The sequence below is a fragment of the Pseudomassariella vexata genome, assembly GCF_002105095.1.
Source record: "Pseudomassariella vexata strain CBS 129021 chromosome Unknown BCR38scaffold_1, whole genome shotgun sequence".
In the NCBI taxonomy this organism is placed as follows: domain Eukaryota; kingdom Fungi; phylum Ascomycota; class Sordariomycetes; order Amphisphaeriales; family Pseudomassariaceae; genus Pseudomassariella; species Pseudomassariella vexata.
Window position 1 is genome coordinate 1,000,838 of NW_024467956.1, and position 26,291 is coordinate 1,027,128.

Below are 26,291 nucleotides of genomic sequence, written 5' to 3' on the forward strand. Positions count from 1 at the left end.
GCCGCACTGGAAAAAGTATTGTAATCGTAAAATAGACAGGTGGCAGCCGGGGAAATATGGCCATGAGAGAAAGAACGACCTATCCATAAGAACCATGAAGCTTTACCCCCAAATCCGCAAAGATCTAACATACATACATACATATATCATATACACATAAACCCCATGGAAAAATAATCTTCTAATTGCCCCGGCCCTGCCCTCTACATTATTCAGTTAGATGTTTGCAAGTAACTTTCTTTTTCTCTAGGCTCCTCTTTATATATTCTCTAATTCCTGAAGACTTTCCCTGAATATGGTTAGACATCGCACTCGTCATGGTGGCCATAACGGCCGCAACAATCACCGAGGAAGCCATAAAAAATGATAATAACGGCCGCGACCGTCTATGGAGCCAAAATAACAACCAGAACAACCATATATATGACCCGAGGAATCAGTGGAATAACAACAACAACAACAATGGCACAAACGGCGAGACCACATGCAGTACCGACTGGGGACGGCAGGCGAGCAACTGCACCAGCTGTGCCAGGGTCTGATGCAGCAGCAGCATGGGCTGGAGGAAGTGGTCGGAGTACTGGTCGAGACGATGGTAGCGGTGCAGCGACACCCCTTCAACCAGGAGCTGCAGAGCAATTACGGACTTGATGCCGCCCAGTGACCGATGGCCATGTGATAACTCCCAAGTGAGCTGTTGAAAGATTGGTCCCCAGTCTGGACCTGGGGTTTGTTGTTTCACATCGACAGTAATATATAATTATTCCGTTTACTCTCATGATGTCTTCCAGAATACTAGTGAAGAAAATACTGGCAATTTCATATAGAGTGGATAGAACATACCTTAACAGTAGAATGTACCATAGCACTAACTAGCTCGCATTGAATGTCATGCTCTCGTGTCCTGTGGTCACAGCGACAATCAGGCGCAGAGACGGTTGGGGGAATCCAGCCCAAACTTCAAAGTCCCGGATTTTGGTAGATAGAAGTAAGACACCTTGGAAAACCAGCATATATCAGCAAGGCTGTATATACATGTTCGTTTCTGACTGTACAATGAGTACCCCATTTGGGAAGAGGATGCATACATATATTCAAACGCCTGCCAGCAAGTCTTCACAGAGTCAACTGATTGCGTCCCTGCTTTGTACAGTCCGCGTTCCTGAACCATGAATGCGTCCCCCTTCACAATACTTTTCAAAACCGTGACAACCAACCCCTCCCCGAGCCAAGCTTGCAGTCGATCAAGACCGGAGTATCCGTCACTTCGACTTCCTGACCTTCTGCAAACTCTTCTGCGACTTCTCCAACCCCTTCTCCAACCTGGCCCGCATCGCAAGCGCATCATTGATATCCTGAACAGAGACCCAAACTGCATACAACGGGATGAAAACCCACAGCATATTGAAGAACACAAGATACACCCACTTGTACATGAAGTTGCTCGCGTCCAGGTTATAATTCTGCGTCAGCCACTCGGGGCAAAATGTGATGAACCCACCGTACAGCTCCATGGTCGCCACGACAATCATGAGGATATTGGTTCGGGGGTCTTTCTTGGCGATGCCGTAGCAGACGAGACATGCAAGCGGACCCGCGATGAAGACGGTTAAGAGTTCGAGACTGATGACAGACTGGAAAAAAATTCATGTTAACTTTTTGCTTCCACCTATAATTCTGATTCTTTCTGGTCCTCCCAACGAGGTGCCTCATCATCTAGAAAGGGAATCGATCATCGAACTTACCAAATCCGCCCCCGCCCACCTCCGATCCGCCTTCGCATAAACCATCCAAAGCTGCGCGAGCGGATTACTTCCGCCCGCTTGCGGGCCATAAGCGCGATCGTTGTGTCCCAAGAAATTATGCGCGGTGGGAGCGAGAGCAAGCCGGTTCTTAACCTGCGTGAGCGGGATATAACTGAAGAAGCAGTGGTAGAGGAAGCTGCCCTCCAGAAAGAAGTGAATTAGGGCGTCGAAAGCATGCCAAATGAACAACCCTCTCAGACTGCCCGACGTGGATGAGGGCAGAGCATTTAGAGAGGCCAGATACGCCACTCCCAGGATGGCTAGCGTGGAGGTGAGCGAGACTAGAGTAGTTCGGTCGAAGAGGTCGGGTGGGAGGGAATCCATGATTGAAGCCGTTATGGACAGCATAAATTTTGTTTGGTCGGTTCGGACAGTGGGTGGTAGTTTTGACAGATTTCGTGATGTGGATTGGTGGTACAAATTGGGGTTGTAACGTATCAGTTCTAGAGGTACTCACATTGAATCGATTGTGGACCGTGCGCAAATCAAGATCAGTAGCTATGTATCTCTACAGCCAACCTGAATACTATTAGTCCCAAAATCAGCATTAAATTATGCCACATGCCATACACGTGTTGATCGCAAATACTTTCGTAAGAAAATAGACATTCGCATCACAGACATAATTATCAGCATATTTACCAGATTTCTTGAGGATGGGAGGCACCTGAATTCTAAGGTATTATCATAGAGGGTATTGATGTGTGCCTCGTCGTAACGTCCCCTCTGCTTTCCATACTTCCATTGTCAACCCATGTGACAGACGCCAAAATATTCCCATGTCGCAACACACAGAGAGAAATACGGTCTAGTGCTTAGCAGCCTCCTTGTTCACATCAGCAGAAGTGTTGTGCTTCGACTCGTCGATCTTATCACCAAGGGCATCCTTGGCAGCGGAGGCGCTAAATTATTGACCATCAGTAAAAAATTGACTATGTTCAAGGCAACAGGACTAATCACCGTGTGCCAACGCTGGCATTGTTGTCCTTGGCAACTTCCTTGTTAGCCTCCTTGGAGCCAGTGGAAACGGCACCCTTGACGGTGTCAGAGACCTAGCCATACAAAGTCAGCAGGCGAAGTACGTTTGGAAGTGTAGAATGGAGCGCAAAAAGGCATACGTAGTTAGCGGCGTTGTTGATCTTGTCCATGGTGATGATTTGCTTCTTGAGAAGGCTCGAGGATATGTGGCTTATTGGTGTTGAGAATCTTTGAGGATCTTGAAATAGCTTGAGTTGGTGAGTTGGTGAGTTGGGGATGAGAGAAAAAAAGATTAGACCGGAGTGGGAGGTTTGGAGGTTTAAGTAGTTGGAAGAACGACTGGCTGGCTCACATTTACCACCCGTACCTGCCTCAGTAAGAGTGACTTGTGCCTGTTTGCGTGCTTGCCTCACCATTCGCTATTGCTTGATTCACTTGTCACTCTACAAGACAGTCAGTCACTCAGTCAGTTGCTGTCAAAAAGAACAGGCATGTGAGAGCATGGTTGCGTCATAGCCCACTTCGTCCGAGCATATGCTGTGTATCATTGTACCTAGAGCTTGCCCGTTGCCCGTGCAATGGAGGGGTATCCAGGAAGGATGCGTGCCCCTCCTTTTTGCTCTTCCATGTGCCAGTTCCAGTTTCGTGGAGGAATGGGACCTTGCTGGCATCTGACGTCACATGAAGGCAAGCTTCCCGGTCCTTTCGCACCTATATTATTTGCCTTTTCCCAGAGAAACTGCCTACAATCATTAATCCAAGCTACGGAAGCCGACACTGGGCCGAGGCTCAATATCCTACTTCAATTTTCTTGTCACATTGTTCGCTGTAGACGCGCAATCGCGGAGTGACAAGCTTGATAGCCTTTATAAGCTCCTGCCAATGTTACTATTCCCACCGGAGCTCTTTCAGAGCTATCGAATCCATTTGATTGGCTCATGGGAACGCTAGGTCCGAACGTCAAATCATGATTGCCTGCAAGGTTAAATAAATAAATGCCTTCCCGCAGCCTGTGGGGCTGCCAATTGGCTAGAAACGGACTATGACGCCTTGACTAGCCGGGGATTATGCCTGCCAGGTTGAGCACTACTTGGTTGAATGTCGTCATCTCTCTGCTTCCCATTCTGCTTGCGAATATATGAACTTCATAAGAATGCCATATACATCCTACCGATGAAGCTAACGATAAATGCAAAGCCGTCTGGCTGTAAAGGACGAATTGTTAAGGTTAAGCACCCCAAACGATCGAGATCGCGTTTTGCTCTTGCAGTAATTGTCTAATTTTAGTTGCCTCCTGCGGATTGCCTGCTCTGGTCAGTTGACAGAGCGACGCAGTCTCGAACAATAAGCCCCCATACGGCATACGGACTTGCCCGTGCCGCCGGAGCATCCTGTCCGAAGGAAATGACATAGTTGCTGGTTACTCATGCTTCAACGTGGCAGTTGCGGACGTTTCGGATTTGACTACTTCGTGATGCGCAAATTTTGCAGCCTGACACCAGCTTCAAATTGTTCCTGAGAAATGACGTCGTTCGGTGTCATTGTACGTAATCTTGAACAGTGGCGGCCGTGTCAAAAGCATGACAATAATCTCGACCTTGTTGGGGAAGGTTCCAACTCCAACGGACGCCATGTGCAGCATAGTAGCCACAAGCCACGCCTCTGACAAGGGGTGGTGGCGTTGGCGCCTACACTGAACGGGAAGCATCGCTTAATCGGAGCTGGTGCGCGAGTTCTTGTTGTTGCGTAGAGCAACCCAATAGTAGTGGAACATACGACGGCGGTCAATTTAGAAACGGTATCAATGGCAAGCCACACCCACGTTTGACGCTGATAAAGAATTAGCCAGTTCCAGACCTTGGGGACTGAACCTAAAATCGTCAATTAGAAGGTTTGGATTCTAGGTCAAGCAGTGTAAGCTCAAAAGTTGAGACCAGGAATGGCATTGGACCTGTCGATCTTGGGTCCGTTGTTGTGTCAGAGCAACTCGTCCCATCGGTTACATAATGATCACATAGCGGGGGTGCTCCTACAAGCTGGTCGCGCACGAGCGTACGAACGAGCGAAAATAGTCCCTCTGTGAAGGACATGGCATGTGCTCGGAGCAATGCCAACTCGTCTTGTTTATGTTGGCACTTTCGTCACCAATGCTACCTGTGGTGAATACGATGTTTCCATGACCTCGTAGATATGATAACATTCTCGGTTGGCACAAATCGCGAGGTCAAATTCTTCACGATTCGGTCATAGGTCATGTGCTCTCCCGCTGATGAACAATCTACGCGATATGCACAGACTAAATGCGCAGAGCGACCATCTCACCTGCTAACATGCAGTTTGGAGCCTACCGTTTGGGATTCGCGATGAGCTGATGCAATTAATTCTGGCATGTTATTCAGCGTCGGTTTCGGATTATCTGCTGATCGTTCATATAGCCTATACTTGTCGAGTTTGTTGATATTGGCTCAACGATTCTCTGTTCAAGCATGACATCAAGTATGCTTATCGTCACTATCGCGCCTTGAATAAACATACCGTGACAGCTTGAGTGGGGAGAGTTATTCCCTAACAGTTGCAAGCACACTGCGGGCGGGGTTATGTTTGTGCCCGAAATCAAAGCTATTTCTAACCAATAAACCCACATTTCATTACCGACCTCCTCTCGTTTTCAGTGTCGCCTGCTCAGAACTCTTCTCCCGCAAATATTGTTGCAAGAGATACAATCTTCGCCAGCCACGATGGGGATAATGAGAACAGTGTTCACGGCGGGCCTTTTAGGCGTCACAGGAGGTGTAGCAAGCGTAGGCGCCGGAATGGCTTACTTGGCGGCTGGCACGTCGATTGTGAGCATTGCACACAGCGACCCGTGGAACAAGACGAAGACGTACACCAAGTACAACCCTAAGGGCAATCCTGCCCTTCAGGACGACTGTACGTCGCGCATACCTTTGCGTAAGATTAGACCGGAGTTGCGGGACGACGAGAAAGCCCTTACGCTCGAGTTTTGTCGCGGCATCTGGAGTGGGTGGGGTACGTTAACTTTCCATTGACAACATAACCACAGCGGAAATCAAATGTCTAAGATTGGATTCCAGCATACTGGCCGCAGAGCAAGTTCCAGAAGCGCTACGATGCGCCTCCCGGTACAGAGCAGCAGACGTGGGAGATTGCGGACTTGGCCGTAGCCAAGTACGAGAAGGGCCTGAAGTTCTCGAACCATTTTGAGGTAGTCGAAAACCAGGGCAATGAAATTACCGTCCGGTGTGGAGGATCGCCGCTCAACCCCGGGTTGAGAAACTCGGATGGTCTGGTTCTCATCAGCGCTCGCATAAATCGGGAGAAGGAGGTTGCTGAATTTAGTCTCAAGTCGGCTTTGTTCGATAGCGCCGGCACGTATCCTGAGGGTGCGGTGCATGGTATTCCGCCCAAGATTACTTTCTTGCATAAGTGGTATGTGAGGATGTTAGTACAGGCTGGTGTGGGGAAAGTCAAGGCATGAGCAGGTGAGGGGTGCGTTGATTGCACCTGTTGGTAGACTCCGAACACTGTACCCATGACAAGTATGACTAGTATCCATATACTAGACATGTGAAACACTGTATAGAGGTTGAGATTGGCTATGTCAACAAATTGAGGGCTTCCGGTGAGATCCGAGTCAAACCAGACACGCAGGTCCGTTGGTATGGGTTGAAGACAAGTAATGGAGGTTGATTTATGAGCTGTTATCAAGCATGTTCTGAGAAGATGACAGGAATGCTTCGATTCCAATTCCCATGTCAAATGTGACTTTTGCTGCTTCATGCCGGCTAATAGTGACTGGATTTGGGCTCGGATACTGCAACCACAAAAACTTGGCTAAAGCCGAGAAGAATTTCACTTTTTCCAACTTGTGCTGTCGAGTATTCCGTCTCCACCGGAGTACTCTTCTTTAACAAGAGCTACGCACTAAATGCCCACAATGTAGGTCAGCCAGTATGCGTTTTAATAAACCCGTAAATGTCATGGGACAAATTCAGCTTATCCCTAGGTCCAAACAAGACGTGCATCACAAAAACACTCAGATGGAGCCCCTGGAGTGTATACGAGCTGCGATTATCAACATCAAATTTGCGTATCTCGCCCTTGATGTGAGTCATTTGTCGTTGACTATGGCTCATTTGGCCATAGTTGACTTTGTAGGTATCTGGAGCAAGATGGTTGGAACCGTGGAAATGTGCTCGAGTAAAAGATAACCATCGTCTTCACCATCCACCCTGCAGTCTCTCCGCAAAGAACTGCATAATTGGCAGCATCTCGTCCCTGTTCATCGGCATGCCATCATTGCCTTTCCCCCACTTCACTTCCCTGACATCCACAAACTCCTTCTTCAACACCTCCATCGCTTCGTCATCAACCGCCTCACTCGACCTCCCATGGCAGACCAGGGCCGGGGTCCGCGACTTATCTCTAGCACTCACAGTCGGAACCATACTAGCCGGTAACGGCCCCCCGATCGACACAGTCCCTTTAAACACCTTCCCTTCTTGCGCCCCTTCTCCCTCCGTAACGTCCACCACCCTCTCCCCACCCCTCAACCTCGAGGCCAAGCCCAACGCCAGCGTGCCCCCCTGCCCAAACCCAAACAGCAAAATATCCCTCACATCCCACCCACACTTGGTTATCAAAGTCTCCCGCACCAACCTCCCCAGTACCAACTCCTCCGCCTTGGCGAATCCAGGGTCGGGATCCAGCTCCCCCGTATCGGGTGCCAGCGTCAAATCATCACCCCAGTGGAAATGCTTCGTCGGACTCGTAGCGGCCTCTTCGTCTGTCATGCCTAGGAGTGCCGGCGGCAAAGGGGATACGCCCCGGACGGTGATGGCTAGCACCCCGGGAAGCGCGATGCTCTTGGCGAAGGTGGTGAAGGAGACTTCTGAGTCGCCGAGCCCGTGGAAGATGAGTAGGATGGCGGTGGTGGTCTCGGGGACTTCGGGGTAGGTTAGGGTAAAGTTGAGGGCGGGGGAGAGGGGGGCGAAGTCCTCCGGTTGGGGGATCCGGGTGGGCATTTTGGAGAGGTGGGTGGAAGTGGTTGTTATGACTTGTTCTGGTGAAATAATATCGTGTTGCGTTGGTGAAGATCAAAATTTAGTGGGATTATTCAGGTGGGTTTACCACGAGTTATTGTGCGCAGGGTTCCGAGTCGCAACGAGAATAACAGTTTGCCGTTGGTTGTGGTTTTCACGGTGAAGCCCGGCGAGAAGTGACGACACTTTGTATTTTCGGAAGGTGTTCCGGACCGCCCGGCACCCGGGGTCCGTTTGCCGCTTGCCAAACTCATAGAAGAGCCTTGTCATAACTATTGATTTCAGCTTTACCAAATATACCAAACATGGGCATTTGAAAATTCATCCAAGCCATAGCTCTTCTGACTCTCAGCTGACTTTCCTTATGTAATTCGGAGTACGGCAAGTCCAAAGCTACAAGGATCGAACACCCCGGATTGCAGTGGGTCTCCACAATCAATTGTAACCGTTTCTCCGTTTCTGGAGTTCAATCTCCGAACTAAAAGACGAGACAACCTCCGTTCAAACCACAACTTGCCTGCTCTTCTCACACGTGCTGTCGATCAATCCACATTACGTGTCTTGCGAGGTGCGATAGGGCGAGGATTGGGCAACCCAATTTTAATCACTAGTAAACAACTCCTTCGTATGATCATCTAGGCATGCTTCCCATACAGTCGGGTGCTTACCCGATGCCCACGTGGGAGGAAGCTCTGGGATACCGTTGAACCTCAAGGTCGTGCCGATGTCACCATGAATTGACTTCATAGACCAGGATGGATTACCATTCCCTTATATGCGGGTCAATGGCTCCATATAAGTAGTTCTTGTCTCCCTACTATGTACGTGATGTGATTCTTGCTTTCGTTGCGTGCGTCCACTCTTGTCTCCGACCCCCTATCATGGCCTCCTCGCTTCTTCTTGGGGCATCTCTGGCTGCAGTCGGTGTGTCTGCCGCGGGTCAAATTTTGGCTCCTACGCAAGACATCAACTACCCGTCAAGCGGCAGTGCCATCGATCCTCTGAAATGGCTCGGGGCCAATGGTCCTTGGTATGCCGGTAAGTATCTTCTTATTGCTGCATTTGAGCGATACTAATCAGATGACGCTAGGCCCCAATGTCAATGACATTTCGCCTGAAGTCCCCGAGAACTGCTATGTGGACCAGGCCGCCTATGTTCTTCGTCATGGTTCGAGGTATCCCGATGCTGGCGCTTATGATGGATGGGTAGAGATGCAGTCAAGGGTTCGTCCTTGATACTTGCGCAGACTAGGTTGACCCGGCTGATCAACATTAGTTTTACGCAGGGAACTACACTGCAAGTGGGAGTCTGTCTTTCCTGCCAGAGTGGAAGACGGTCCTAACCAACCCGCCACTCCAAATCGCCATGGAGAACCCCACTGGGGCGAAAGAAGCACATGACCTGGGCTATACACTTCGAACAAGGCGAGTCTTCCACGTCTGTTTCTACGGCCAAAGCCTGACTGTTGTAGATACCCGGACCTGTATCAAGATGGGGATGAATTCATGGTCTGGGCCAACAACTACACCCGGGTCCTCCAAACGGCTCAAATGTTCGTCCGTGGCTTCCTCGGATTTTCAGCCCCGGCAAACGGCAGCGTCGTCTCAGTGACATCGAAAGGCTTCGCAGCCGGCATTGGCGACTCCTTGGCTCCGTCAGACATGTGCCCAAACTTCGAAGATGCTTCGGGTGGAGACAACAAAACCATATGGGACAATATCTGGATTCCCCCCGTTCAGGAGCGCCTGCAAGCGCTCATTGACGGCAACCTCACCCTAACAGCCAGCGATATAGCTCAGATCCCGTACTTGTGCGGATTCGAGAGCCACATCACCGGACGACTATCCCCATGGTGTGACGTCTTTACCGACGAGGAGCTGAAGCAGTACGAGTACTCCAACGATCTCCGCTATTACTATGGCATAGGCCCTGGGACCGACCTCCCGCAGAAGATGATGACGCCATACCTCAACGCGCTTATCGATCTCTTCGAGCAAGGGCCGGGGATCACCGGTACCGACGCTGATGGGTCGACCTTCGAGCTGCCTAAGCTGCTCATGTCGTTTTTGAACGACGGACAACTGACTGAACTTGTCACCGCTAGTGGTGTTTTTGACGAACAAGCCCTTCTGTCACCAACGGAGAAAGATGATGACCGATTATGGGTAGGGTCTCGATATGTATCGATGCGAGGCACTATCGCTTTTGAACGACTCAACTGCATCATCTCTGGAGGCGATGAAACAAGCACCATCCAATACCCCAACGCCACCGCATCTGCGGGACCCTCAACCGCCCCAACGACCCTGTCGACCTCAGCTCTAGCCACAGCATCAACAATCCGCGTCTTCCCAACTCCCGCCCCTACATCTGCCATCCTTGACCGCCGCCAGTCTTCGAACGCCACTTACATCCGTATCCGCCTGAACGACGCTGTATACCCGGTGCCCTCTTGTAAGAACGGGCCGGGCTCGTCGTGTCTGCTGAGCGATTATGTCCAGTATGTTCAGACGAAGTATGAGGCGCAGGGTGATTGGATTACCAATTGTAATGTGACTATTGAGGGAGCGCCTACGAAGGTTAAGGGGGCGAGTTTCTATACGGATTTGAGCAGCCCTTGGCTGCAGCGTATCGCGCCATAGCCGGGGGGTTAAGGATGGGTGGGCATGGATAAGAATCGTTATAGTATCAACGCAATGGTGGAATCAAATGGCAAGGATGTCTTTATTACGGCGTAGAAGTTTCCGGCCATGGCCATCCTGCTCAATGGGCTTGAACTAGAGTACTTGCAAGGCTTAAAGAATGTGAAAACCTCCACAAGGCTTCATTTATGCCAAAACTTTGCAGCATAGCCTACAACGAGGTTGAAATTTACGACACGATCAACATCGGAGACTCGTAATCCAACTTTCTTCCCACATCTACCATTCCAGGCCAGGTTCGATCGGCGCCTCAACTTGATCCGAGGGGCTCTTTAATCCATAAGCAAGTATGTCAAGTAGTTCCTTGAGCAAGTCTAAATTAGTTGATGTTATTTCTCCTGCTATGTATGGAACATGTCATATAATGTCCACTTATTGTGTAACTCTGGACCACCCAATTTACAAGATCCACTGTGTTAAATAAATGGTTATTCTCTGACAATGGAGAGAGAAAGAAGTGTTGTGACCAAAAGGATGTCTATGTAATACTGTGAATAGCTGCAAGTTCCCGCTAGAGGGGAATATTGTCAAGTACCTGAATTTTATGCTATCACGAAATACAAAGAAGCGGAATTGATGATACGAGATGGGATTAGCATACCTTTTCTCTGTTATGGGCAAATGCAGTTAATAGCGCAAACGACCTCTTTACAGGGAGGCACATGAGATGACCAAAAAAAGAACAACTTAGCTTCTTCTAACAGTGATTCACCATTGGTTTTGGAAGTTTGGCTACAGCTATGAAGTCACAAAGTTGCTATTCTCTCTGTGGGAGTCCTAGGCTTTGAACTGCATCAAACCCCAGAGGGGTTCGTTTGCACATGCATACATGGCCTCACGACAATATTCATTCCACTGGAGAATTGCCCAAAGCCCGAGCCAGACTAATCTCAAGCAGTTGGCCTTGAACGCCAGAAAGCCCCATCTTGTCACTCCCGCAACCAGCTAGCAAGGCAAACAAGCCACGTCCGCCTCGCTACCCGACTGAACAGCCGCTACAGGACAGGACGCCAGAGAGCGTTGCAACAACACTCAAGATGGCCTTTCTAGCATTTGATGCCGCCATAAAGCGTCGTATCCCAGGCAGCTGTGAGGGGAACCACGACGAGTCGTTGCCCACATGGGAAGAGAAGAAGACACCCGAGGCGAAGATAGAGAAAGCAGTCGAGTATGCGGCTAAAAAGGATGGGAAGGAGGAAGAGAAGATTATCTACGGTCCCAAACCTGATGTGATGCTGCCACTGAGGTCCATTACAACGGAACCGGGCGGTGGCCAAAGAGGAGGGGCCCTGTTCCGGGGCCTACGCAGTATTCCTGGAGTAATATCAGGTTCCCCCATGACAAATTGCTGGCAATGGACGATTTTGAGGATACACGCATTGACATCCCAAGCACCAGTGTGCGTGAACTATCTCAGGATATCATCGACATCAGAACAAAACCTACCAGTGAGATCGCGAATGATAGAGCAGTCAAACGACACGTTGAAGCAGGTCGCTTCATTCAAGCATTCAAGCAACGCGGTCGTGCTGTGGCAATAGTCAACGTCGAAGATGCGGATATCTTCGGGGCAGGAGCACCATACAGCAAATGCAAGCACGGCATCTGGCCCTGCAGCAACCCTACGTGAACCCGGATGTCGAGGACAAGGTACGATGACAGGAAATTCAAAGAGGTGCACAGGCTAACGACCCTGCCTTTGCGAAAATGCTTGATGTTGTACGAGAGATGATTCTTCGGAAAAGCTCCAAACCGTACCACCGGGCGCAAAGGAATGGTACGCAGTGTATCACGGAGTATTTTATCACATCAAAGGTACGGATATCATCGTGGTTCTGGATAAGGCGGGGCACGTCATCACTGAGCAGGGGGATGGAAAACGAGGTAGCGAAGTCCATGAGACCTTCAGCACCTTGCAACCCATGCCCATCTCAGGTATGATGAGACACGGTCTACACTGGATCGACTGGTTTGCCAAGCAGGCCGAAATCTACTTCCGGATTCTTGACAAAGCACAGGTGCTACGCCAGCTAATACGACTGAGATACAGCGCCTTCGGGGCAAGCACAGAGCTGGCCCGTTTCTTTTCCAGCCTGGTAGACCCCGGGTTACTTACCAATTTCCAGAAAGTAGCATAAGTCGAGAAACTGGGCTACATCACCTTCGAGACGCGCCGGCAGGGCGAGGCTTTTGTGCTCAAGGTGACTTTGATCAATCTCATGACCAACAAACCCCGGGACACTACTAGCGACTAATATCACGACTTCGCGGGGATAGTGGCCGTGGACGACTTCGAGGGAGGCGACCTGCTTCTGCGAGAGCTCGGGTTGAGAATCGAGAGCAAGGTCGGGTGCGTTTAATTGATTAGGGAGGGAAACTTGGCGTTCTTTTTCTAACTCGAAAGAAAGTGGGTTTATGTAGTGAATGACTGCTGCTACGCCTGAGGCTGCGAAGAGATGGGCATGTTGCCAGCTAGGCTGGCATGTCACCGAGGTTATTCCTAGTGAAGGCAGTAGCTGCCTCGACGCGAGTCAGGAGAACGCTCGCCTAGAAGACCAGGTGGTGCCCTCGGAGAAGTAGACGATGCTGGAAACATATGTCGGCAGCGAGGGCTCGGGGAGCCACGAGTCCGAGGCGTCTGTGGTGCCCGTGGCGGCTTCGAATGCAAACTCTGAGAAGGGAGGGCGGAAAGTTCATCAGATGCTTCCAGTGAGCAGAGCCGGATATGAGAATAGTGTTGCTTAGAAGAGGTAAAAGCAACAAGCAGCGAAAGAGCAGCTGGGAAAATGAAGATAAGCAAACCCAGAAAGATAGGGATCCGAGGCGGAAGCACAAAAAAATGGGAATATGCTAGTTGTAAATGCAGTTATCTAACCTCATGTCAGAACCCACCCTGCAGCTAGTAATCTCAATTAACATTGTTAGTGAGGTTGGGAATAACAAGACTAGAGGTGAGATTGACATTTTGATTTGGAGACTTCGACTAGTGCAACGCACAGGGGACGCCATATTGCTTCTGAGAGGCATACTCTTCTGCCGAGGGATTAACGCATAAGATTGACAGCTCAGGCACAACTGCCAGGGTCATCCAGGCACGCTGCCTGCCGTCAAAGCAAAAGCGCCTCAACGTGCCGAAAGTCACATTGGACTCAGCGCATTGCATAACCTAAAATTACCTACGCGTTGGTCACTTTTGTGGAGGTGATAACAATTTGAACCGACAACATGAAGGGGGTCCAAGTGGGCAATCGACAGACTTGGTCATTCAGTTAAACTCCCTCAAGTGCCTGCTTTCCCAACCTTCGAGAACTGTCTCGCAGTGAAGAAGATGTGGTGGCTTCTGAGCCTCACATGTGCAGTATTTCTGATAGAGACTGAAGTATTCTGATGTACATTGTCATATTACCGTCTCCCAAATCTCCCCTGCCGGCCATTTCGCCAGTGGCCCCGGTCTCCCCACTCGGCCGCAACGACCACCGACAATTTATAAAGAAACCAAAGCAAAACAATCCACTTAGGCAGCCCGAGACTCGAGAGCCACATCGTCGTCGTTGAAACAATCAAACTCTCCCCGAGGCAGCCTTTATCCATGCTGCTACTGCTTCGACCGACACCAAACGCCACGATCCACCCTACGCACCTTCGTAAGCGAAACCTTTTTGTGATTACGGAGACAAGCAAGGAGTAGCAGCAATCAATCTTTTTTGACCGACTGGCTACGGTGACTGACCAACCCACCAACACCGACCTCCAACGCCAACTCGGCCGAAGAGAATAGACAGTGGTTGCCAACACCTCGAGCGGTCCACGCCTCTCAGGGTCACCGTCACTCACCCATCAATCACAATGCCCTCTTCACCGCTCACACCACGGCACTCGCGGCACTCGTCCGCCATGGACGGCTATCCCATCTCCAGCGCCGGCTCGTCGCCCATCGCCCGCCGGCAATCCAAATCCTCGTTCCAAGGCGACCCGATGACGCCGCTGCAAGGGGAACTCAGCGGCTTCGGCAACAGCGGCATCCAGGACAACGGACTAGGCAACTTGGCCGACGAGCTCGCAGACGCTTTGTCAGAGTCGGACGAGGATGAGGACGTGGAGGGGGGGGAGGAAGAAGAAGACGACGAGGAGTTTGGAAGAGCACCCGATATCAACTTCGACCTACCCGAGGGTGACGGCCGGGATGGCTTCGACGGTATCCGAGACAGCGGCGTCGACGTCGAGAGCCACGTTGGCGACCCCGGCGCGCTGCCCACCCGACTCAAGGTCACAAACCTCAGTCTGCCCTCCCCACAGGCTCGCGGCCATCGCAGGAAAGCAAGCGACTACGACGGAAGCGAGTACGGCTCCGAATCCGACCTCGAGTCGCCCGGCCTAATGCCACCCAGCCTCGTAGCCCGAATCGACGCCGTCGAGTCGCTTGCGAGGAGAGGCACCGAAAGCGGGCCAGCCGACAGCGTGTTCCAGCGCGTCACAGAGGGGTTGAAAGATCTGGGCTCGCAGTCGGGCGTGGAAGGGAGCACAACGAGGCTGATAACAGCGCATTCAGCGCTCGCGACCCACGTCGCGCACCAGACGCGGCAGCTGCACAACCTCACCTTCCCGTTGCTGTCGCCGCTCGTCGCGCCCCCGGACGCAGAGACCATCGACGACCTTTTGCCCGTCCTGGTTTCCCTATCAGAGAACATGCCGCGCCCGGCGACATCGGCGTACAACTCGCTAGCGGCGCTGCACTCGGTGACGAATGATCTCGTGCAGACGCTGAATTATCTCTCCGATACGCTGCACATGTCGAGGCAGACGACGACGACAGCTACGCGGAGGCTGAGGAGCGCTAAGGATATGGTGGCCGAGATGAAGCGGGAGGAGGAGCTCAAGGAGGAGGGGGAGCAGTGGCTTTCGAGGGGCAATTGGGGCGAGAGGTTGAAGAATCGCGAGTGTGCGAGTGTGTGTAGGGATGTCGTAGGCGGGTTTGAGGAGGTGTGTAATGGGTGGCGGGCGAGGCTGTTGGCGCAGGCGGAGTCGGCATGAGGACCAGGACGGCTGATATGAGTTCGAAAGAAGTAACTCTGTCTTCATCTGAGAATTCTAACAGGAAGGCTCCATCTATTGGCCGCCTAAGGGTGGTCACGATGCGTACCAGACGTTAGTGCCAATGCTTCCCGCCCATGACTGTCAAGTCTGTTGGCTAACAGACTGCCTCAGCAGTATCATGATGCCGCATGTCCGACAACTGAGACGTTCCTGCGGCCCCGATAACCAATCAGCCCGTGGATATATGCCATGAACATCAACACAACGGTAGAAATGATCGGGTCTGACCATCAGAACAGCGACGACAACGCCGTGTTTGTCTTGAGCTGTGTTGCGATATGAGAAAAAAGGCGGATACTACACATACATATGAAGCAGAACGAGGCGTTGGTTAAGATTACAAGGTTTGGGGATGTCACTGGAATAGAAAGACAGACGCCCGACACAAAGCATCATTATGTATGCATGTGATGACCTAGTAGCATAGCAGCTAGATGAAATGACATTGGTTATGATGGACGGACAGAATATAGTATCTTGCAAGTATAAGCAGACACAATTGTGTATCAGTTCAATATTCTTTGGTTGTATTGTTACATATATAGCATGTGAGGTGAAACCGTTCTACTTTCCAGTCACCTCTATTGTAGTATTTAAGTGTCGATCCGTATATGTCGAGTCCATAGTATTCCGACATCGAGAATGACCAAGGAAACCGGGTATACCGAAGGCTGACAGATGAGTCACCCAACCATCCATCAAAATCATCGCTTAAACTATCCCGAACACCAAGAATTGTGCCGCCCATGGCGGACAATACCAATGATGGAGCATCTGGCGCTTTCGTATGCACCACCCCATCCATTTCTTCAGTAATATACCTGAGCAACACTCAAGGGGAGTCAAACCTCGCTGGTGGCGACGCCGAACCCGTTCGGCCTCTCAGCAAAATGAACCTGCGGTGCAGGCGACTTCCGCGTCCGCGAAGGCGTCTTCACATCACCATAGCCACCATGACCGCCCTCGACTTCACCACGCCCTGCCCCTGACTCCGGCTCGGACCTCAGCTCGCAGAAACCACCAACCTCATCAACGGCTCGATGGGCAGCCGCAAAGCTCGACAAACTCATATTGTCCCCATCAGTGCTTTGCCCGTCGTCAAACTGCCTCTGGATACGCTTCGTGGGCTTAACAGGGGGCGCATCCCTCGCCGTTCGTTTGGATGATGACTCTTCATCATCGATGAGCACCACCATCCAGACCCCTACGGCGCCATTACTGCCGAGAAGTGGTGTGCAATGGATCCAGCGACTGCGGCCGTTGGAGACGGACTGGCTGCTCCTGGACAGCCAGCGCACCTTGGCGGTGACACCGTGGCCGTCGGCGAAGGCCTGGCCGAGTGCGTCACGCACTAAACCACTGCCGCCGATGCGCGACATGAAGCTGCTCTGTAGCATGCCAGGGACACGTAATGACGGTGAGGCAAATAGGATGCGCAGGCTCGGATGAGGGCGAACAAGTAGGTAGTGTTCGTAGACGCCACTAAGACGGCCGCCATTGACTATGTTGGCGGAAACGTCAAGCATAGGATCTGACGTCTTCCTTCCAATCGTAGCATCGTCCCGGATGAGCAGGCGTGGTTTGTGCCAGTTGAGCACTCCCTCGGTTTGATGGATCTCTTGCTGGTGGACACGATGCAGACTGCCACCCGCTTCACGCACCGTCTTCAGTTCTTGCAGGCTAAACATCTCGGTCAACTCCCGGAACTCGTCCTTCTTGCCTTGTTCGTCCTCGCCGTTCGTCTTGACGGCAATGTCTGCGGGGTGTGACGACTGTGGCATTTCCCGTGCCATGAGACGCTCGAGCGATTCTAGGCCAGAACACTCTTTTACAAGACCCGAAACGTCGACCTGGGCGCCAATGTGGTAGCGCACTATGCCGCGGCTGTCGTACAAGGGGGCAATCATGAGAAGGTTCATAAATGGGGACCCGTCACGACGGTAGTTGAGAAACGTTTCGCAGTGTTCCTGGCCAGCGTCGAGTTTCTCGCGGATACGGCGCACACTAAAGGGGTTTGTCTTTGGACCTTGTAAAAATCGGCAATTCCGGCCTAAGACGTAGTTCATGCCGTATTGAGTCGTCTTATGGAATTCTGAAGAGGTTAGTCGATGTCCCATAAGTTCCGGAAAAGACGAATGGCCTACCTTCACTAGCAAAGACGATGGGACTGTCTGGTCTTGATGGATCCGTCAAGCAAAACACTTCGGCCAGTCCTTCCGACATGTCTCTCAAGTGAAGAGGCAGAGTGTCGGAAATCCTCCTTTTGATGGTCAAGCTCACAGTTTGGACGTAAGTGTGAGTGATATACGCCGGCAAGTCATGATTTGCGAGTGTCTCAAAAGCCTTGTCGGCCCTCTCCTGCAATGGGTTGTTGACCGTCGAGAGGATGGAGCTCTCGGTATAATCTAAACCCTCGATAGGATTCAGCGCCGCCGTAACGGCGTTGGCATAATTAATGGCTTTAAGGGCCTTTAACGCGTCCAAATAGTACACCAGCAAGGGCACGGAACGAGGGCGTGATGAGTAGAGGAAGTTGGTGAATCGTTGCAGCAGGAGCGGGTCTTCGAATATGACACCAAGATGCTTCACCGAGAACAGGAGCTCCGACTGAGTCTCCAGAGAATATTGTTTGCCGAGCGCGTGTGCCGGTACTACCAAGTCAAAAGACGCCGGGTCAATCTCTTCCTCGGCCAACGGCTCGAGACCATCGTAGTCAGCACCACCCTTGATTTGCAGCGCTGGCAAGGAGCTGTTGTGTCCCGGTCCCGGAAAGTTGGACGATTCTGAGCTGTTGTGCCGTGAGTGCGAAGACTGCGAGAGAATACTTTTTGGATCCGTTGAAGGCGAACGAGTCGCCGAATCCACGTACACATCCTCGGGTTCAGATGTCACTACACAGTCCCACGCCTCTGGCTCAAAGTTGCTATGCATGCTAAATATATATCAGCCACGCAGGTTATGTGAGAAGATCTAGTTTCACTTGCCTCGTGGGGTGTTTCGGGGACAGCGAATTTGGGTTTATGGGCCGTCGATTTGGACTCCTGGATGGGACGTCCAACTCCTCTCTAAACTTACCCGTGCGAATGTTTTTCAAAGAACCAGCGGTAGAAATGTAGTCAAAGATAGAAGATGGTTGACTCGAAGGGCTGCTTGACTTCCTCAGTGGTATATCGGGGATATCAGCACCTCCTTCATCGTCCTCGTCGTAAGCCTTGACAGAGTGAACACTCAAAGAGCTTCGCCTTCCTGCGCTGTCTGGCGGAGATAATTGTTGTCCTGAACCACGCCTGAGATTCAGAATACCTTGAGGCATGACGTGTATGATTGTTATGTCGGAGTCAGGCCGTACTGCTTAAGCACTTTCTCGAACTGTTGACTTGCTTTTATCGGGGACGTCGCTGTAGGTGCTCGATAATTCGAGAAAACAAAGAACCCACGACGTAACAGTATCTATCGTGATATCAAGAGAGTGGAATGGTAGGTAAAAGCCTCGTAAAAGGTTCGAGGGGGATGGAGCCAATTTCACATGGCGTGTTGAACGTTCTTTTTGATTGTGACTTCACCACATCATTGGTCGGTCCCTGGGGGACAGCAGAGGTTCGCGAAGAAGGAAATAGCCATGCAACGAAATTATGGCAAAACAAATTTCCACGTTTCAGGTTGAGCACCTCTTGCCGAAGTACGAAAGGAGACAGCCGCTCATGTTATATACGTGCGCGAGGTTTCATCATGAGAAACGGAGAGGCGTCTAACTAGTGTGGCGGCCTATGTAGGCTGGATGTGCCCTCCCGACAGCACCACAACAGCTAGCGTGAGTGGATAGGCGCAAGCGGTTGATAATGGAGACACTCATCTCTAATATGCCACAAGTGGATCAGCGCAGTCAACAATGAGATTCGTAGGACTGGAGAACAGACCGCATGGGTTCCGTTCCCCGCTACAGGGAGTTGGGAAGGAGTGGAAGGAGTGGCAGACGATGTGCATGCGGCCTAATGCAGACGGGAACGTGACCGACTGGATGATGGCCTTTCAAGCGAGCCGTTGCGTAACAAGCAGCCTGATGTCATGGCAACTACTGGCAACAGGAGGTAGTAGCTCGATAGACCCAACAACGTACGAACACCATGCCATGTCATCAACCTGATGAAAGCACCACATCAACGTCCCGGCCACGGCCGTAGACGTTCTGGTCTTTGGCTACTAACCTTGGTTCTTCGATTCCGATGTCCGCCGTTCGATGCATGGTGAACTTCGGTTGTCTGACGATCGGGCGGACTGAGGGTCGGTTGTTGAAGGGCGGTAGCGAAGCCCATCATCATCTTGGCCATGGCGCTTTAGGGGGCCTTGTTCTCCTTGGCGGCACGTTGACCGGACGCAGCCATGGACGGTGAAATGAAGACTTACATCCGGAACAGCTCCCAACAGGTTGGATCGCTCGCTGGATCTACACGCCATGGTCTCCGCCATGCTGTGTGAAAGGTCTAAACCGTATGCCAGTTCGAGTCGTGCTTGTTCGCTTTCAGCAAACGACACGCGCAAGAGGGGTTGCCATGTGGGAACCTAATTCCCTTGGTGAACTCCTTCGCCGAACTATAAACCCGAACATGCACCCACCCGGGCTGAGAGCTGAGCTGCCGCCAAAAGCCCGCTAGGGACAAGCGTTGCATGGCACATGCGAGCAAGCTGGGTTGATCGCGTGGGCAGCATCATGTTGGGAGAGATGGAGCCATGTACGGCTTCAGGTTTGCGTCGCAATCATTGCCCATTCAGGTCTAGAAGAGGAAAGGCGCCTCTGAGGACAAGTCATCTTGTTGCCGACAGACACCGACGTGCCTCGTGGACTGCCACGCTTCCCTTACCGTTGCATTCGTTAGCTACCAGCTTTTGGCTAGCGCGACCAAAAGGTTTTCCACGAAGCTAGTGAAAATGACAATGCAGGGAACGAGCAACCCCAAATTGAGGCTCACGTCCAGCATCTACCCCTGACGCAAAATCCTGGGGCAATCCGCATCTCTGCCACTATTGGATAGAATGGAAGATAGATCCGGAGCGCTAGATCAAAATATGATATGTGATGATATGGAGCCAAAATTGACCACTCGTCGCATAATCCGATCCTAGCGGGTGGTTAATCTGAACGATCTGCATTTGGCAACCCGACCCTGTTAAGCTGTCTGGATGACAGCAAGTAGTGAGTTGGTGTGAGTTGGTTCGAGAACAGGTCCTGTGGGGCACGGACGACAGTGAATAACAGCTCGCGTATTCCGTAATCGGAACAACATAATACCACCAAAGGAGATGTCAAGTCTACTTAGTACATCCTTGATTCTAAGTGGATAATATGGTGGGCTCAAACTCTGGCTTTATTAAGTCTATGGCGCTATTGAAGTGCAGGGATTTCACCCTACTGATCTTGGTCGTTGTCACTGGCAGATGGGGTTGTGCGGCATTACGATTGACCCCAACTGATCGAGGGATCGAACTGATCGAGGAATTGGCGTCGTTGACTAATTGTAACGGCAAGTTCATGGGTGTTTTTGTGCTAGAGCACCGTACACCCCTTCCGGCATCTCCGATATTACCCTGGGGAATGCCCCACGTCGAGGCACAACGGACACAGGTAAACGTATATGAGATATCATGGAACTAAATACATAGAATTTCTGTGTGCACGGGTTTCGGTACGTCGAAAACCGTAGAACTTGGGAGTAGAGGCTAGTATTATGGGACAGTGCAGACGCTAATCTGGGAGATGAGATGCAGGAGGAGGTGTAGAACACGGGATCGGCTACAGGGACTGTGCGGTAATGCTGTACCCTTGACCCGCCCTGCGATGCGATGCTGATTGCTTTTGGTGAGCCGAGTTTGGTGAACGGCTCAACAGGATGATCTTCTCAGTTACGGACATGCTGAGAGCGTGCTCACTCACTTACCGATCCGTAGATTGCTCATGTCGACCTGGTCTAGATCAGATATTCACTTATTTCCTACCTCACCTGTATCCTAAACTCCATATCCATGCTCATCCAATCTAACTAACGTATGCAACTCGTTTCTTTGGTACCCGACGACTTCTAATGATGACTTGATAAGTCACACTGAAGGCCGTTTGTTTCTCTTTTTCCCCAGCAACATAAAACGGATGGCTGCGGCCCCTGCGTTAGGATGCGTATCACACCAATCATAGTTACAAAAGCTTAAAGTGATTATTTGCTTGTGAGAATTGAACGTTCCGATGAGACCGAACATGCATCATCCCGTGAACGATGTGCCAGTTCGCTACGTACTCCCCATCTTGGCCCAGTTTCGGTGGATGGAGAGAATTCATCAGATTCCGTCGATCAATTATATGGATGTCGTTCAAGGGTCCTAAACAGACTTACCCAACCACGAATAGTTACTCTTGGGGAAAGCGAATGAGAAGACGAACGCTCTTTGGATTATCCGTAAGTTAGACATCGTGTTCTTATTCATCAAAGCCAGGCAGCTCCTGCTGATGTACTGAAGCTTGCTAGAGTCGGGCATTCCGTCAAGACTCCCACAACTATCATCATCAACGCGTTCCATTCTCGCCAAGTTCGTCCAATTCGATAGGATTTGCATTCGCAACTTGATCGTGTTGTGGTTCGTCCCGCCTCGTCCTGCCAACTCCAAGCCGTAACGCCTTGATTTCGTCACTCAGATGGTGGGCGCGGACGAAGAAGTTCGAAATTAATGACAAGCCCGCGACGACCACGTACTATGAGCGGCGCGTTAGTATACCAGCAAGTTATCTACATTGCGCAAAACAAGCGAAACATACCATGATCCAGACCGTTCTTAGTGCTCCAAAGGATGTCCGTCTAACCAGGACCTGCTGGTCGGTCGGCAGCGATGTGATGAGTTCAATATTTGTCGATGCCTGACCTCCGGTGAAGTTTCCGGCGAGTTGTTGACCAAGCTGGTCGACCAGATCATCGTTAGTTGCGTCCACTGCAAAAACTTGAGTCAGTATTTCCCACTTATAATGATCTCAGGGATGATTTAGGATTCCTAAGTCATTTCTCAAGAGCAAAACTCCCAAGATTACTCAATCTGGCACCTTTCTAAGACAGACCAGATAGGGTAATAAATAACTCTTGAACGTACTCCGATTCTGAAAAATGACGCCACCGAGTACAATAGCGATGGCAGTCGCGAGCGAACGCACAAAGGCCATGGATGTGACGACAGCAGCTGTATCCAGCACCGTCGTGGCGGCCATGGCGGCGAGGGGCGGAGGTTCCATATTCATGCCGATGCCTATCCCGGTAATAATCTCAAAGATAAAGAGCTTTGCCAGGCTTTCCTGAAGCTCGAGATTTATGAAGAGCCCGGTGCCGAGGGTTAGCATGACCTGGGCGACGTACATAACAGGGAGGTATATGCCGGTTTGCTGAATGAACACTCCAGCGCAGGCGGCCGCCAGGGAGCTCGAAACGATGAGAGGCAGGAGATGAAGACCCGAGTTCAAGGCATTAGCGCCAAGCGCCGACTGGGAGTACAGGGGTAGATAGTAGGAGAGACCGATAAGGACGTAGAAGTTACAGGCGAAGACGCCGTAGGCAGCGACTGAAGATCTATTGGAAAATAAGCGCAACGGAATAAGGGGGTTGGGGGCAAATTTCCATTCATTAAGGATGAAAATGCCGACAACGGCAGAGCCGAAAGCGATGAGGCAGATAACGGTAGCGGAGGACCAGGGGTACGTGACGTCTCCAAAGTCGAGGCCGAGCAGGATCATCAGCGCGGCACCGACTATGAGCAAGCTGCCAGCCCAGTCAATGGCCTTCAGTCCCGCAAGGACGGGCGTATTCGGTGTGGGAACCTTCAGGAATAAGAGCAACACAACGAAGACGACGGCGCCAATGGGTACTACAAGCACTGTAAGCTTCTAAATGGACATCTACGCGGGGACGTATCCCCTCACTCACAGTTGATCCAAAAACACCATCTCCAGCTGCTCCCTCATTAGAACCAAAATAACCTGGAGCATGAAGCTTGTCAAACTTGCTCCGACTTGGTGGTAAGGATCCCCCCGATAACAGGTCCAACCGCACTCCCCACCGCCCAAACCACCGACGTAACCGCCGAATACAGCCCTCTATCCCTCATGGAGAACGTATCACAAATAATCACAGTCACCATAGTCCCCATGCCCGACGCTCCCACGCCCTGGATCGCACGCCCCGCGATCAAGCCCTCCATCGTGGGGGCCAACGCACAGAACAAACTGCCTCCCAGGAAGATCGCCAGGGCAGTGAGGATCACGGGTTTGCGGCCCCAAATATCGGCGACGGAGCCCCAGACGGGGGTCACGGCCGTGTGGGTGAGCACGAAGGCGCTGCCGATCCAGACGTACCCCGTCGCCGAGGAGAAGGACGACACGATGGAGGGAATGGCCGGGGTGAGGATGGTAAGGTCGAGGGAGGAGAGGAAGACCGAGAGGCAGAGGGGGGACATGATGAGGGCGATGGAAGTGCTTGACAATTTCGGCGCCGTGTCCTCGTCTGTACCATTGTCATTGTTTACTGGACTGGCGGTGGTGGCGGTGGTGGCGGTGGCGGGGATGGCGAGGGGCTCTGGTTGATCTTCCTGTCTGTGACGATTCACGCGCACCGCTGTTGTGGGTAGTTCAGCCATTTCCATCTCTTTTGTTTTGTTCTATTGTGTAGTCATCGGTTGTATTGATGTTAATTGTTGAAGTTGCTGTGGCTGCCTGCACCGCCGGAGTACACCCCTCAAAGCATTTGGATTACGTAACATGTCAGCAACTCAACTGATACCCAAGACTCATGTCTGAAAATTACGTCATTGCTTCATTATAGGCTTGTCTTAGATAAAATGGTACTAATTAATGAGAATTTTCACAGTATACATGTTCTTGAAACCAATTTCTTCTGTCCTTTGACTCCACTAGAACATGATAATTACTCAACTATTGATCAGATAAACGTATGAACAAAATATCTCGTTCTAACCGGAGTTTCTATCAGACTTCTTTGAGATACTGGGTATGTAATATTAGTAGAGTACACAACCATGAATGTTATTCCCTTGGCATCATATTATTCTCTTTGCACAGCTGTTTAATCTCTGTTCATCGACAATATGTAGGTATATATGCGGGTTTTCTGTCCCGCGTCTTCAAGCCTTCTGGGAATGGTCTCCCGTCGGTCGGAATGAAGTGTTTCACCAAGTGTTCATTATTGACACAAATTAGGCGCAAGATTTCTTCGCGGACAAAAGAATCAAGTTTTCCCACTATCTCGTCAATATACCCAGTTCGAAAGACAAGCGAATATCCGCTACCCCAGGCAGCAAAGGACAGGGCTATCCCGTATATCTCTGATCGGCTCCTCTACCATTCCATCTCAATGAAGACCCTGAAAATCAGAATCACCCCCAAGTCGTCTTCCCCTCCTCCTGCATTCTCTCCCACATCTTCTTCAAAAAGTCCACCGTATACGCACTATCAAGGAACTCCCTAATACCACACACCTTGTCCTGATCCTGCGTCGTCTGGATCATCCACACAAACTCGTTCTCATACGGCCCGACATCCGTTTCCGCCGTAGCCATCGCATGGAAAATCACCTTATTCTGCGTCTGGTCCTCGGCGTAGCCTATAACCTCCATTTTGAAGTTGCGAAACAAAGGGATCATGGTCTTGTAGTACTCGCAGTACTCTTCGGGACTGGTGTACAGAGGTCCTTTGAGGGACATGGGGTGGCATTGCTGCGTGCAGTCTTTGGTGCGTGGGGAGGCGATTTCGGAGAGGGACCAGGAATTGTAGCCGTCTATGACGGAGAGGGCGGTTTGGAGGAGTTTGGACCGGTTGGAGGGGAGGCCGGCGTGGGTGGGTTTGGACATTTTGGAGGAGATATTGGGGCGTAATGATCAATGTGTGAATTGTATGAAGGTGCAGTGCCGCCAGATGTGATAGAAGGATAAGTGATGTGTAGATATATAGCTACGTGCCGTGGTACCGAACGCGTCTGCATGAATTCAGCCGTACTTTGACCTTGAAATTAAGTTGAGGTATGCCTGCCTACTGACGGGCACGGGGCTCTGCTCTGCCTTCATGTTGCCGGCGATGTAGAATAACGGCCGTCGACACCGGGCTTACTAAGAAAGGAGTTTCGGCCAGTTTGGTTGACCAGTAGCGATGTGATTCTCCATAGACTGTCACATACATCAAAACACCTGTTATATATGGAGATTGGACGCCGATTCCCAAGGCTACAATACGCAAAACATCACTGGAATCATCCCGTCCTTGGATGCTTAGATATCTTTGCCCCCTAATAGAGTTCTTCAAGGCAAGCAACAAACTGGACCATGCCTATCGGGGTTCTGCCAGACGTCACGGGATGGACTGAAATAATAACTCGCTGTCATTCCGAGTCTCTATTGTGCTTGGCTATTTTTGTAAGCCAATCAACATGTTCGTCCATTCGTCCCATCTGCGTCAGTTCTGACTGGAGTTTGTAAGGACCAGAGTAGTCAGTCACCCGAAAACCCCCGGTTTTGTTCGTCTATGCCCGCCTCAACCTTAACGCGCTTAGACGACGGTAGAACGGCATGTCAAGGAGACTTTGAAACCTCCCATGGTCTGACATCTCTCTGA

General features: G+C 51.1%; 10 protein-coding genes across 10 annotated transcripts; 4 read left to right on the top strand and 6 right to left on the bottom strand.

The window, feature by feature from the left end:
* Positions 1–1,262: 1,262 nt before the first annotated feature.
* BCR38DRAFT_404274 (EBDP3 protein) lies at positions 1,263–2,129 on the bottom strand (the record flags this gene model as incomplete). The annotated part of the gene is made up of 2 exons (XM_040857832.1): positions 1,263–1,634; positions 1,746–2,129. 2 exons carry the CDS (start codon positions 2,127–2,129, stop codon positions 1,263–1,265), a joined length of 756 nt encoding a protein of 251 aa, XP_040720746.1.
* Positions 2,130–2,220: 91 nt separating this feature from the next.
* Positions 2,221–3,240, bottom strand: BCR38DRAFT_416059 (uncharacterized protein). Its single transcript, XM_040859079.1, has 3 exons — positions 2,924–3,240; positions 2,766–2,857; positions 2,221–2,707 (listed from the first exon to the last, which is right to left on the bottom strand). The coding sequence occupies exons 1-3, from the start codon at positions 3,197–3,199 to the stop codon at positions 2,614–2,616; spliced, it is 462 nt and encodes a 153-aa protein (XP_040720747.1). The 5' UTR covers positions 3,200–3,240; the 3' UTR covers positions 2,221–2,613.
* Positions 3,241–5,530: 2,290 nt separating this feature from the next.
* On the top strand, positions 5,531–6,282 carry BCR38DRAFT_329833 (uncharacterized protein; the record flags this gene model as incomplete). The annotated part of the gene is made up of 2 exons (XM_040854908.1): positions 5,531–5,817; positions 5,895–6,282. The coding sequence occupies 2 exons, from the start codon at positions 5,531–5,533 to the stop codon at positions 6,280–6,282; spliced, it is 675 nt and encodes a 224-aa protein (XP_040720748.1).
* Positions 6,283–6,574: 292 nt separating this feature from the next.
* Positions 6,575–8,254, bottom strand: BCR38DRAFT_358310 (Alpha/Beta hydrolase protein). The gene has a single exon (XM_040857137.1). It carries the CDS (start codon positions 7,826–7,828, stop codon positions 7,025–7,027), a length of 804 nt encoding a protein of 267 aa, XP_040720749.1. The 5' UTR covers positions 7,829–8,254; the 3' UTR covers positions 6,575–7,024.
* Positions 8,255–8,393: 139 nt separating this feature from the next.
* Positions 8,394–10,645, top strand: BCR38DRAFT_4575 (histidine acid phosphatase). Its single transcript, XM_040862047.1, has 4 exons — positions 8,394–8,884; positions 8,937–9,070; positions 9,123–9,271; positions 9,319–10,645. Exons 1-4 carry the CDS (start codon positions 8,728–8,730, stop codon positions 10,487–10,489), a joined length of 1,611 nt encoding a protein of 536 aa, XP_040720750.1. The 5' UTR covers positions 8,394–8,727; the 3' UTR covers positions 10,490–10,645.
* A 941-nt stretch (positions 10,646–11,586) lies between these two features.
* BCR38DRAFT_479678 (uncharacterized protein) lies at positions 11,587–12,687 on the top strand (the record flags this gene model as incomplete). Its single annotated transcript, XM_040863185.1, has 2 exons — positions 11,587–11,948; positions 12,276–12,687. The coding sequence occupies 2 exons, from the start codon at positions 11,587–11,589 to the stop codon at positions 12,685–12,687; spliced, it is 774 nt and encodes a 257-aa protein (XP_040720751.1).
* Positions 12,688–14,395: 1,708 nt separating this feature from the next.
* BCR38DRAFT_327565 (uncharacterized protein) lies at positions 14,396–15,574 on the top strand (the record flags this gene model as incomplete). The annotated part of the gene is made up of 1 exon (XM_040854828.1): positions 14,396–15,574. A coding segment is annotated over one exon (1,179 nt), but the record flags the coding sequence as incomplete, so codon positions are not given.
* Positions 15,575–16,485: 911 nt separating this feature from the next.
* On the bottom strand, positions 16,486–18,574 carry BCR38DRAFT_329200 (uncharacterized protein; the record flags this gene model as incomplete). The annotated part of the gene is made up of 2 exons (XM_040854861.1): positions 16,486–17,735; positions 17,788–18,574. 2 exons carry the CDS (start codon positions 18,572–18,574, stop codon positions 16,486–16,488), a joined length of 2,037 nt encoding a protein of 678 aa, XP_040720753.1.
* Positions 18,575–22,196: 3,622 nt separating this feature from the next.
* On the bottom strand, positions 22,197–24,304 carry BCR38DRAFT_453777 (major facilitator superfamily domain-containing protein; the record flags this gene model as incomplete). The annotated part of the gene is made up of 5 exons (XM_040861632.1): positions 22,197–22,382; positions 22,446–22,615; positions 22,772–23,536; positions 23,596–23,621; positions 23,682–24,304. 5 exons carry the CDS (start codon positions 24,302–24,304, stop codon positions 22,197–22,199), a joined length of 1,770 nt encoding a protein of 589 aa, XP_040720754.1.
* Positions 24,305–25,060: 756 nt separating this feature from the next.
* Positions 25,061–25,534, bottom strand: BCR38DRAFT_404282 (uncharacterized protein; the record flags this gene model as incomplete). Its single annotated transcript, XM_040857833.1, has 1 exon — positions 25,061–25,534. One exon carries the CDS (start codon positions 25,532–25,534, stop codon positions 25,061–25,063), a length of 474 nt encoding a protein of 157 aa, XP_040720755.1.
* Between the last annotated feature and the right edge of the window lie 757 nt (positions 25,535–26,291).